The sequence below is a fragment of the Raphanus sativus genome, unplaced genomic scaffold (genome assembly GCF_000801105.2).
Source record: "Raphanus sativus cultivar WK10039 unplaced genomic scaffold, ASM80110v3 Scaffold0290, whole genome shotgun sequence".
Classification (NCBI taxonomy): domain Eukaryota; kingdom Viridiplantae; phylum Streptophyta; class Magnoliopsida; order Brassicales; family Brassicaceae; genus Raphanus; species Raphanus sativus.
In genome coordinates, this window is record NW_026615610.1 from 34,339 (window position 1) to 47,320 (window position 12,982).

At 33.3% G+C, this 12,982-nt stretch overlaps 1 protein-coding gene across 1 annotated transcript; it reads right to left on the bottom strand.

Annotated features, from left to right (window-relative positions):
* Positions 1-10,422: 10,422 nt before the first annotated feature.
* On the bottom strand, positions 10,423-11,915 carry LOC108851709 (AP-3 complex subunit sigma). The gene is made up of 7 exons (XM_018625169.2): positions 11,782-11,915; positions 11,649-11,691; positions 11,516-11,577; positions 11,336-11,432; positions 11,033-11,103; positions 10,827-10,918; positions 10,423-10,740 (listed from the first exon to the last, which is right to left on the bottom strand). The coding sequence occupies exons 1-7, from the start codon at positions 11,848-11,850 to the stop codon at positions 10,668-10,670; spliced, it is 507 nt and encodes a 168-aa protein (XP_018480671.1). The 5' UTR covers positions 11,851-11,915; the 3' UTR covers positions 10,423-10,667.
* Between the last annotated feature and the right edge of the window lie 1,067 nt (positions 11,916-12,982).

Below are 12,982 nucleotides of genomic sequence, written 5' to 3' on the forward strand. Positions count from 1 at the left end.
GAATTTCAATGCATATTTACTTACTTTCAGCTTAAAATTAATTATAAAGTATATTGATCTTATAAATAATTTTATGTATCTCAAATACTACTGGTTAAACATATATAATTAATATAAACTTAATAATATTTTTTTAGCAGAAAAAAAATCTTAATAATATTTTATTTATTTTTTTAATCTGTGTAAAAAATGTTAAAGTGACACTTATTTAAAAATAGATGGAGTATAGTAAATGTAATTAGTAAACTGGATTGATGAAAAAACTTCCTCAGAAAATCGTAACTTGTGCCAGTAAAATCCACAATAAAATGAAATATAAAAAAGACTGTTACATTGGCGATGAAAAACCAGCTTGTATTAAAGCTTATCAAACGATGGTGGTGATGAATCAGTTTGAATTGAAACTTATATTAAGATAAAAAAGACTGTTTGACCTTAAAAAAGAAGAAAACTACTGTTACGCTTGAAAGGTTCTTGTTCGACTGAATCACGGTTGAGTGACAACAACCACATTCTTAAAACGATGTATGTTTAATAAAGTAATTATAGTGTTTTAGTTTATATAGTTGCAATATTATTGCTAATAAGAAAGACAATACGAAAGTAAATGAAAAATTAGATTATGTTAAATAGATATTTTATAAGTGCGAAGTTTAGATATTTAACATTTTTTTTACTGATTTGAGACTTGGTAAGCAAGACAAATATTTAGTAGGTAAATATGGTAAGCAAGAAAAAAATTTATAATTTTTTTACTGATTCAATTAAATGCAAAAAATTTTACATGCACAACGTTCTCGTATGTATTAAACAAACATATGTGTTTTACAGAATATGCTCGATATTATTATAATCTAATGTGATCTAAGCCAATGAAGTAGTTAAACAAATGTGTTTTCTTGCACTGTACGTCTATTTAACTTCTTTCTATAAACTTACTTGACAAAAAAGAGAAGAGAACCCTTTTATTAGTTGAAGCTGTTGTTTCGGTTATTAAACTTCCGCGAAGAAGACACACATAGTTCTTTATTTTTTGCTTCAAAGAATTCATACAACATATAACTTACATACATGAAACATCAGTGTGCACAAATAACCAAACTATAGCATACAAAAAAATACATGACAATCTATCAAACTTGACTATAATGTTACTGCTTCGTTCAATCCAATTTTGGCTATGCAGAGAAGCAAATGACTCAGAATATTACTTACATAAAAACTATGGTTATACCATAGCAGCAAATGTTTGATCACAATGCAAGACTTCTTTTGAATGCAAGACTTCCTTTGAATAGCAGCAAATCACCATAGCAGCAATTGTTTCACCCACTTGCCTTGTCAAAATACACGACTTCCTTTGAATGCTTGATCACAACTTGATTACTGACGTAATGCTTGCGAGAAACAGGGATATAAACATCAGCTCCACGAGCAGCTCGGTTCTACAAAAACATGAAAATTGTAGATAATTATGGTCGACCTATAGAACAAAAAAAAATAAGTGTAGAGACTATGAAAAACATAAAGTTTATTCTTCGTAAACGTATCAAATCTTTTCCTTCTCTCTCTCAATCTTCCATAGTTACTCGGGACTGATGTTTGCTCGTCCCTTAGCTCTCCCTTAGCTCTCCGTGTTTGCTCGTCCCTTAGCTCTCCCTGTTTGCAAACGGCAAACTCATCCGATTTGGCCTTCGCAACTGAAGTTCAAGCCAGTTGTATGTTCTCCCTAACTTTTGTCCTCCTCGTCTACGCTAAGGGCTGCCTCATCGATCTCGAGGTCAAGAACACGCGACAGAAGACGGCAAGACTCGAAGGGAGAGAACGATGACTCGAATCCTTCCCTCGTCGAGAGATAATGCTTCAAAGTGTTTCTGCTTTGTGGTGGTGAGTTTCGTACGATTTTATCCACATGCTGAGATGGAGATTCAAACCATAAGTTGGAAATGTAGTTGTTTCTAAACGTTTAACGTCAACGCAGCACAAAACGAATGTACAAACAAACAGTTCGCGCATGAATGAAAAAAAAATTGGTTACGTTTCTTGTAATGGAAGCAAATAAGGAAACAAAGCAAATAATTAAATGATCCATTTTTCTTAAACTCCCTCACAGAGTGACACGTGGATCCGAGCCTTCTCATGCATTCTCACCAAAATCGTTTAAGGAAAGCCTTAAAAATGCTTCTCCTTTAATATATAGGGGATATGGTTTACGGTCTAGATTTATCTAAAGTTACACGTAATGACTATAATTATTACTTTTGTTTTTTACTTATCTATATAACAATTGTAATTGAAATTCAAAAAGTGTTTTAATTTATATTATCGAGATTACAATCTACTCTGGTCACACTAAGGTTTTGTCAAGATCTGGTTTATGCAAACTATAGTTTTTATTTCTGTTTTTAATAAAGTAATTATAGTGTTTTAGTTTATATAGTTGCAATATTATTGCTAATAAAAAAGGAAATACGAAAGTAAATGCAAAATTAGATTATGTTAAATAGATATCTTATAAGGTCGAAGTTTAGATATTTAACTTTTTTTTACATATTTGAGACTTGGTAAGCAAGAAAAATAATTAGTAGGTAAATATGGTAAGCAAGAACAAAATTTATAATTTTTTTACTGATTCAATTCGATGCATACAACGTTACATGCATAACGCAAGCCTTCCTTTGAACGCAAGCAACTTTACATGCACAACGCAAAACTATTGTAGAACCATAGCAGCAAATGTTTGATCACAATGCAAGACTTCCTTTGAATCGCGTATGGCTTATCACCAACGCAGCAAACGAACCCGAGTATAGTCTGGTAAGATATAATGAAAACTGAAACCCGAGTAATATCTTATTTTCAAGATCGTTTTACCAGGTTTCAGAGCAATCACCTTGTCAAATTATGAGACCATCGTCGGCATTATCAAATGTCTAAGGGTTTTTTTTTTTATGGAGTTTAAGATACGTCGACCCTTAACGCAACTTATATAATATACTCGGGACTGATGTTTGCTCGTCTCTTAGCTCTCCCATAGCTCTCCTTGTTTGCTCGTCCCTTAACGCAACTTATATAATATACTCGGGACTGATGTTTGCTCGTCCCTTAGCTCTCCCATAGCTCTCCTTGTTTGCTCGTCCCTTAGCTCTCCCTGTTTACAAACGGCAAACTCATACGATTTCGCCTAGACAACTGAAGTTCAAGCCAGTTGTATGTTCTCCCTAACTTTTGTCATCCTCGTCTACGCTAAGGGCTGCCTCATCGATCTCGAACTCAAGAAGACGCGACAGAAGACGGCAAGAAAGACTCGGATCCTTGAATCGTCGAGATTGAAGGATCCTCAAAGTGTTTCGCATGAAACCATTTGCAATGAAACACAAACTCAACCATTGGCAATGACACACAAGAATCCTCAAACTGTTTGGCATGAAAACATTGGCAGAAGACGGCAAGAATGACTCGGATCCATTGGCAATGTGCTGCTCGGGATCCATTGACAATGTTTCGCATGAATGAAAAAAAAATGGGTTACGTTCTTGTGTTTTGGATCCAAATAAGGAAACAAAGCAAGGAATTAAATGTTCCGTTTTTCTTAAACTCCCTCACAGAGTGACACGTGGATCCGAGCCTTCTCATGCATTCTCACCAAAATCGTTTAAGGAAAGTCTTAAAAATGCAAAATCGTTTAAGGTAAGCTTTAAAAATGCTTCTCCTTTAATATATAGGGGATTTTAATGTTTTTGGCAAAAAAAAACTTACATTTTAATGTATACTATTCGTCGTGACTTTTATTGTATCTGGCCATTCGTAAGGACAATAATTTAGAATATTAGAGCAGCTCTGACTTTCTTTTCTATTTTCTTTATATTTTTATTTTAAAAATAAATTTTATAACAAAGGTGATTTTTCTTCAATAATTGTTTTGTAATAGAGTTTTCTATTTATAGAGCAAACAATTTTGCTTTTAAAATATAAAAGCGTAAATAGTATTTCTTATATTTTTTAAAAATAAAATATTTAATATAGCTGACAAAAAATATTTAATATAGATACGTTGGATATAGTCTTACAAAAAAACTAAACGGCTCGTAAATTCTGTACAAGAGCAATAAAACACACTGTCATAAAAAAATTCCCATCAAGAGAGAGGTGAGAGAAAACGCTTTTTCTCTCTCTTTCCCAAATTTCCGTAAGTCTCGCTGTAACTCTTGTGTTCTTAAAGTTTCAAAAAAAAAAAAAAAAACTCTTGTGTTCTTCGTTTCCGGTGGTCGACATAGAGTCCTTATCCGTCGGTTGCCACCCCCTTTCTGCTCCATCGTGTCTGATCCAAGACTTGAGTCTGGAATGAAACAGTTTATCGTTAATCAGAGTGCTACGTGGTCACAAGCCACGAGATTCAGTTCTCAGCTCCGCATGCATGCATGTAAAGCAATCAAATGATAAGTTGGTGAACAACTAATTTAACTAATGCATAGTATGTCTTGGTATTGGAGTCACGTTAATTGAAAAAAACGGGACATTCCTCGAAAGTTCTTTTTAAATAAAACACTCCTCAAAAGTTACAAAACACAACTGGAATGTTTTTTCTCTCTGCCCTTTTGATGGATTCTGCTTTCTCTTTTATTTTTGTCTGAAAATTCTGTTTGTATGGTAAATGGTAAGCGTTCTTAAAAAATGAAAAACCATTGCAGGGACTAACTAAGAATGCTTTCTGATTTTATAGTAACGGGAGAATATTGTTGATTATATATATTTTTAAGGGAAATTTAGAAAAATAGAACAAACTAACTATAGTTTTGTTCCCTTAGTATTAAAAATAAAATCATTGTCCCTATAGTATAAACATTAATGAAAACCAAATTTAGTCCCTTCTAACTAACTTTAAAATACAATTAAGATTTAATTATAAATAAAATAAAAAATAAACAATTTATTAAAAAGTAAAAAGGCACGTAAGAAATAAAAGAAATAGAACCCTCGCCTTCGACTCTTTCAATCTTTCTCCATGGAAGAGGCCATTTGGGTGGAGCCCTCGACACCTTCTAGCCATCATAGTTCGTCGGAGAGCTTTATCACATCTCTTCTTCGTCCCCTTTTTTCGTCTCTCCTCTTTAAACACCACCGGTTACAATAACTTTGTAATCTCATCCGGCTACAATCGGAGTTGTTCAAGCTCGGGACAAGCTTCTTATTTCTTAGAAAGGACGATTAGACCACCTCTCGCACTTTCTGCTGGTGGTTTATCCAAGTTTTTCCACAACTGCCCTGATAATGCCTTACAGCTATCACTCTTTTGTTAAAAACATTGCTTGTCACATGCTGGATCACTTTGAAGAAGCTCGTTCCCGTCTAAATAATCCAATGTGTTTGTTTGGTGCAGATTACTATGTCTGGAACCTCATGTTCTCTCTTGCAAAGGCTTGGTGCTATAGTGGTATGTGGTGTTCCTTTTTTTTTATTTCTTTCTATGTGATATCAGTTACACGCAATAGTTTGTTTTAAGGACTGATCGTTTCTATATATCGTTTGTATTTGTTATGCAGCGCAATGGGACTAAGCTGTTTGCTATTGGCACCACATCATCGCTGGTGAGTCAAAACATATATCTACCTTAAAAGGGAAAAACACAAGTCAGAAGATAGATAGTTTTCCATAAACAATTTTCCTAAACTCTGTTGCACAAGAAGTCTTTAACAAAAAAACTACACAAGAAGTCTTTAACAAAAAAAGGCTTAGAGATATACTGCATTTTTAGTATTAGATTGAATAAAGTAATGAGGTATGGTTTTTGAAATAAAAAGGTACCAAGTATTGGCTGGTGTGGTAGAACAACGTCTCTTGGAGCCAATGCTACACCAACACAAACTTGCACTTAGTGCCATGTGTTTCGCTGTTAGAACTGGCAACACTTTCTTGGGTTCCTTATTGTAAGTCTTCTTGTAAACATACAAACCTCTTTCTTACTCTCTGCTCTCATTACCTTTATTCACATGTTCTCTTTGTAGTTCCTGCCTTCGTAGTTCCTAGTGTTTCGGGTGTATTTCACAGTCTACCTAGGGTAGATCATTGTGTTTGAGATAGATTGCACATTCTAAAACGCCGTAGATGGTAGATCTGATATACTAACACTTTTAGCCCATTTTTGGATTTACTATTCCAATTTTTTTTATATGAAATAATATTTTTCATATATGCACATGTTTGAGTACTTCATGTTTTATGTTTTTCTTAATTTTTTGGCCTTGTAAATTAATTGATATGAATTTTTATAATTTTCAAGGGTAGTGATAGTCCAAAAGTGACAAAATTTTATTTTGTACTAAAGAGACAAAGTCATAGTTATTTTGTTCTCTTTTCCCAAATTTCCCTATTTTTAATACTAGTTGTCAAGAATTTTCAAAGTAGAGGATGATCTAGATTCTTACCACCATATTAATTTCCTAGAATAAATGTATAACTATAAAATATTCTATTTATTGAATTCTTTAACGAATAAAATTTGTGATAGAATTGAACAAGTGAAAATTACCTATAAGAAATGGTCCTGAGTATAGTGAAATGAAATATTGGTCTAAGGTCTCCAAATATTTTTTTAAAAAAATACATTGAAAAAAGCTCCCAAATTTGTAAAATTTTTTTTTGTTAACACCTTACTAAAATGTTTATGGCCTCCAATATCTCAGAAACGCCTATGCTACTAGTCGATCTACTATATTTAGATTCAACGTTGGTTGAAACTTTTATTGTAACGCCCGACTCGCCCACGGCTAATGGGCCACCCACGCCCGCTCTCTCGGCCCGTGGGCCCTATCCCATCCGACGGTCGGTTGTTAATTTTTCAAAGCTCGAAATCATTGTTTACTGACCCTGCAATTACCACCCGACCTTTCCCCGTGCTTTGGCCTCACTCGCACACTATCGCAAATCACTTCCCGATAGGTCACCCATCATTCCACTACTCCAGCTCAAGCACGCTTAACTCTGGAGTTCTTTCAGGATGTGTTCCGGAAAAAGTAAGTCAACTTTGGTGACATAGGTATCCAAATCAATTCTCTTAAGCCTTTTTCACATATCACAACTCGGGATGTTACAATTCACCCCCTTTCAAAGAACGCAACGCCCTCGTTGCGCCCCACGACAGGTCTCAAGACGCCTCTCAGGTCAGAACTGAGATGGCTAACCAGCTCTGATACCACTTGTAATGCCCGACCCGCCCACGGCTAATGGGCCATCCACGCCCGCTCTCTCGGCCCGTGGGCCCCATCCCATCCGACGGTCGGTTATTAATTTTTCAAAGCTCGAAATCATTATTTACTGGCCCTGCAATCACCACCCGACCTTTCCCCGTGCTTTGGCTTCATTCGCACACTATCGCGAATCACTTCCCGATAGGTCACCCATCCTTCCACTACTCCAGCTCAAGCACGCTTAACTCTGGAATTCTTTCAGGATGTGTTCCGGAAAAGGTAAGTCAACTTTGGTGATATAGGTATCTAAATCAATTCTCTTAAGCCTTTTTCACATATCACAACTCGGGATGTTACATTTATAGTTATCATTTAAAATAATTTACGGATATTTGGAAGTTAGTGAAACAATAATATTATTTTCTTTAAAATATATTGCTCATCTTAGAAATATAATGTTTCAAAAAAATAAAAATAAAAATCTTAGAAATACATTGCTACCAAACTCGTTATGATACTTCTATACAGGTGAGTTAGTTAGAATTTTAGAAGTCCATAGACACGATATGTCCCTGGGTTTGCTGTTTTTCTTATTCAAATTGACAATTACTTCCTCCGTTTTTGAATAATTGTAATTTTGATATTTTTCACACATATTAAAAAATGACAGAAATACATGTAAGTTTTTATTAATTAGACATATCTGACTAATAGTATTGGAGATAAATAAAAGGGATTACTTATAAAATCAATGCAGTTTGTAATTAATATGCAGCTGAAAATAAGTATTTATTTGTATTGGAACTGTAGAGTAACTGAAGAAATAGTAACAAGAAAAAATGTTAGAATAACATTTATTTATTATGAAATAGAAGAAGTAGTATTTAGTTTTCATATGCGCGTGAGTTATTTTATCAAACAGTTGACTATAGTTAGGGTATAAATGGAAAATAAAATTTGTTGGTAACACGACGGTGGTAGTTAAGGGTGAGGTGGGTCATATGACCCATGTGAAATCAAAAAAAATGTTTTTTTTTTATTTGTGTTTTTTACTCTAAAAACTGAGAAAACATAGTAAAATAAGTTTATTGACCAATATAATATATATTTATTCTAAAACCTACTTTGTAAACATTTTGGTTGGCTCCGCCACTAGGTGGTATATATATCGATCATTATACAGAAAAAAGAAGATAGTTTTAAAAAACAAAAGATATATGTATATATATGATCAAAGGCAGTCACTTTGGTCCATGGAACATCTTTACTAGCCTCACCAATTTTCTAGGGCACAAATGTATTGAATTTGTTGTATCATCTTTACCAAACAAGTTTCTCCTTTTTATAAATCATACCACTTTGAATCTTCCACGTATATTATGTTGACTTAACAGAAGACAAGATTTGCAACTTTTTCATTGTTTTAGTAATGGTATTTCCAATCCTATTCCATATTTTTTTCTAAAATAGAATGAAATGAAATACATAATAAGAAGTGTACTAATCCAACTCTATATCTCATTTCATAATAAAGTTTATTTCATAAATAAAATAATTTTTTTTTTGTTTATTCATTACTTTATTATGAAATGAGATATAAAATTAGATTGGAACAATTTTACTCTATTTTCTCTTTTATTTTATTTTGGAGGAAAAAAATAGAATTTTACATTAGCGATACTCTAACCCAATAGCTTTAGAGCATATAATTTGACCCCCAAAAAATCTTTAGAGCATAAAGAGGACGACTGGGCGACTTCCATCTTAATTTGGATAATTTTGGAAGAATATCCTTTAACCACAACACCTAACCATTATGCATTTGAAAATTCTTTTCGGTTAGAAGTGTCAGAAGATGTAGATGAAATTGTGACATAATCATATATCTTGCTTAGCTTCACAAAAGGTGGAAATGAGACAAAAACTCCTATTAAATATCAAGATATAAATAGAAGACTTTGATCAAAAAAATAAATAAATAGAAGACTATTCTATGGAGAAGAAAACATGTAAGATTCTTATGGAAAACTGGTATATCATCTTAGCCGAAAAGTATATATAAAAAAAACTGGATATATTATCGTGTATAAAAAAATAATTAACATCTCTTAACCGGAAAATACAAAAAAAATGTCAAATAACGAGTTAAGAACCCCAAATAAGAAGTTTGGGTTAATCATATTCTTAATTATTTAATTGTACTAAACTAAATGAAAATATAGAGACATAGTATATATCTAATAAAAATAGTGATAAATGAACAGTATTTTGAAAACCTAATTGAACCAGTTGGTCGAACTGGCCGACCTTAACTCACTGAAAAAATCAAATTCTGTTTGGTTTAAAATCTGGATCTAAGTAAAACTGATAAAACAAGTAATCTAGATCAATTTCAAAATATGGAATAAAAAGATCAAAATAATTATGGAAAACTGGATATATTACCGTGTGTAGATCAATCACTGCATATAATCATCAATTGGGTAATAAAAAGTCAAAAGACTGTCACTGAAAAATGCAGGGACTGCTCATAAGAATTTCAAAAAGCAGAATGATATTTTGATATGAATTGTCACTTCAGCCATTTTGGAATCTTCAGACTCCCTCCATATTATTATCTTCAAGCAGAAAGATACCCATATTCAATAAATTTTAAAATTTTATTAATTCGTAGAGATTTTAATTTACAAAAGTTTTTTTTAAATTTTTTTTATTTTATAAATAAAATTATATTTAATTTTATCATATATATAATTAAAAAGATTTAGAAATTTTATTTTTATATTATTTTATTATATTACTTGGTTTATATTTTATGTTTCATATAACTTATATATGGTTTTTGATATAATTTTACTATACATTATAAAAATATTTTGAAATGTTAAAGAAAATAGAAGTATTTCATTGTGAATATAAAACCAACGATATAATGTTTAATTTGTATTTATATGAAATGTATATATAGATATATTACTAATTTGTGATTTTAATAGAACCATATATTTACATCGGATTTTTTTGAAAAATATTATTTTATTATTTTATCGATTTATATCATATTTTGAACTGGTTCAACCTAGAACCCAAAAAAATATTAATTTATAAAAATTATTAATTTATCAAATATTAATTTATAGGTTCTGTAATTAATCTCCGATTCTAACCACCGCTTCACGATTCAAGATTTCAACTGCTATCCGTTTTTCAATTGCTAAACAGCATACAGTTCAAATCTACAATCACGATTCTCAGGCCCACTTACGTTGGTGCAATGAGTCGCATTTTCAAGCAAACGGAGTCACAAGACAAGAGTCAAGAGGAGGAAACAATATACTATCATATAAACAAAACACTAAAAAGGAAGAAACGAATTACAAAGAGTGATGAAGTAAACTTTTGGAGACCTGAAAAAAAAACTTTTTTAATATAGTTCGGAATCTGACTTGTTCTCTGTCACGGTTCAGGCATGTTTTGAAGCTAGCGGCCTCCTCCTCGCCAGCCGGAAACAGACTTGGGGACAAGTGAAATGGAGTTTGAGGCAGCTTCTAATCTGCACAATGCCCGAAAGTGAATCTGTTTATCCAAATGAAACACAACAGTAGTTAGATGAGAGAGAGAGAGGGAGCTACTGCCTACTTGGATATTTCTTCAACAGCCTTGATGACTTCATCGGACCTAGTTTCCAGTACCTGTCCTCCAAACACAATCTCATCTAACACTGTGTGCATCTGCAACATTGCGAACCAAAGAAAAGACCGATAACACAAATCACCACTACTAACATGTAAGTAAGTTATCGAAAATATTATGCAGCACCAGGTTTCAACTATAATGCGGCGTACCTTGCTGTAGTTGAACACAATGTCGAGTTCACAAACATTGCTGAAGCATTTGTCCAGAGTTTCAACAAGAACTACAAACGCGAGAGAGAGAGAGAATCAAAACTGAAACTGAAGTTATGATACTATGAAAGATGCATTTTATACCTACATTTATGGTCAGAAGCTAAGACGTCACTACACAATTCTACAAGTCAAGACTGTGACTTGTATTGTCTGTGTTTCATATAATACTACATTGGAGTCTAAGAACAAGAGTGGTTGATAAAGAGAAAGCAAAAAAAAAAAAAAAAAAAAACTAATTACCTTGAATGAGATCAAGCATAGCAAGCTCATTCTCTGATCCATCAAAAACAAGCACGAAGTAGAGAGTAGCATAGTGTTTGTACACAAGCCGAGAATCCTACAATTCAAACCATCAAAATACACATACAAAGTTTTGACTCTTTTCTTTTAATTGAAGAAGAAGAAGAAGAAGGCATTTACCGGACCAAACAATGAATCAATCTCCAGAAAGTTGCTTACGTTATCAGGTCTACTGCTCAACACTGCTCTCAACAACACATTTGAATTATAAAAAGATCAAAGAGAGTATGTGATTGTTGTTTATTAAAAAAACCTGAAAACACGCCGCGGATGAGCTCTTGTTGCTTCTCTACAGCCTAAAAAACCCCAAAAAAAAAAAAAAATCCAAATCTTAGAATCGGTCGAAGTAGATCCAACTCTGAAAATTATGATCAGAGTCACCGGACCAAGAAGTCGTAAAATTTGGCTACGCGTGGCTTGCCTTGTGTGTTCATTATCATCACTGCCTTTATCATCTTCACAATCTCGTTCCCCCTGCAACTCTCCACGACTCTGATCTCCAAATGATGATCTTCAACTCCTTTTGTTACAAAAAAAAAAAACAATTCAACTCCTCTAACCTTCTGTATTACTCAGAGGCTTTTCCTAACTAATTGGGTGTCACCTCTAATCCTCTTGCTAGGTTAGAGTCTTTTCCGAATGTGATCACTAATGAGAAACTTCCAAGTGCCAAACATTTTCGAATGCCCTAATATAAACCAAACAGTGGTACCCTAGTCTTAAAGGTTAGCTTCAAGCAACGCATAAACCTGTCAGTCCAAAATTCAAATCTTGTTGTCAACGGAGTTGCATGTTGATGTTTGACTAAACGAAGATGCAGTTATATCTTAGGCCGGCCTCATCAGAAATTCTGAAGCCAAACTAGTGGTCGGTATAGTCCTCTAATGACTAGTTGAGCTTCGGCTTAAACACTCTCGGTTAACCAAAAAAAAACAAAAAAAAAAATCGATTCTATGTACATGTCACGAACTATGCTCTTGTCCTTAGTCAAGACTATATTTCAACTTTTCTCTTTTGTATTTGTTCATAATTGATGTATTTTGCTCTGAACATGGACGCATCGGGTACATTGGAGAATGATAAAGAAAGAGTGATAGCTGCATTGGAGAATCCTACTCTCCGTCAGCTCGTAGATGAGTGTATATACTCCAATGAGATATGATCACTGCATTTACTTCTTCTCTTGTATAAATCTCATATTCGGAATGCCATTATATGCCTATAAGACCGCTATTTGTCTCGTTTTGTATTGTTAATGCCAGTGTATACAATTTGCGATGCTTTAATACTGTTTTGATAAATGGTACAAACCTTTTCTTCAAGGTAGCCACAGCTTGAAATTACCAATGTATTTTCCTTGAACCAAATAATTTAGAAAGAAACCCCACAAAAGCCAAGAAGGCGTGGTGTACGCAGTAGACCAATCTTGATATTGTGCCAACAAACTGTTTTGGTTAAGTTGTCTAAAGCAGTCATTACAGAAGACAAATTCTTACAACCATTGATATCGGTCAGTGCTTGTCATGTCTGCATCAGTCACACATATCCTGTCCTAGTCATGTAGATTTTGTATTGAACTCTTACATG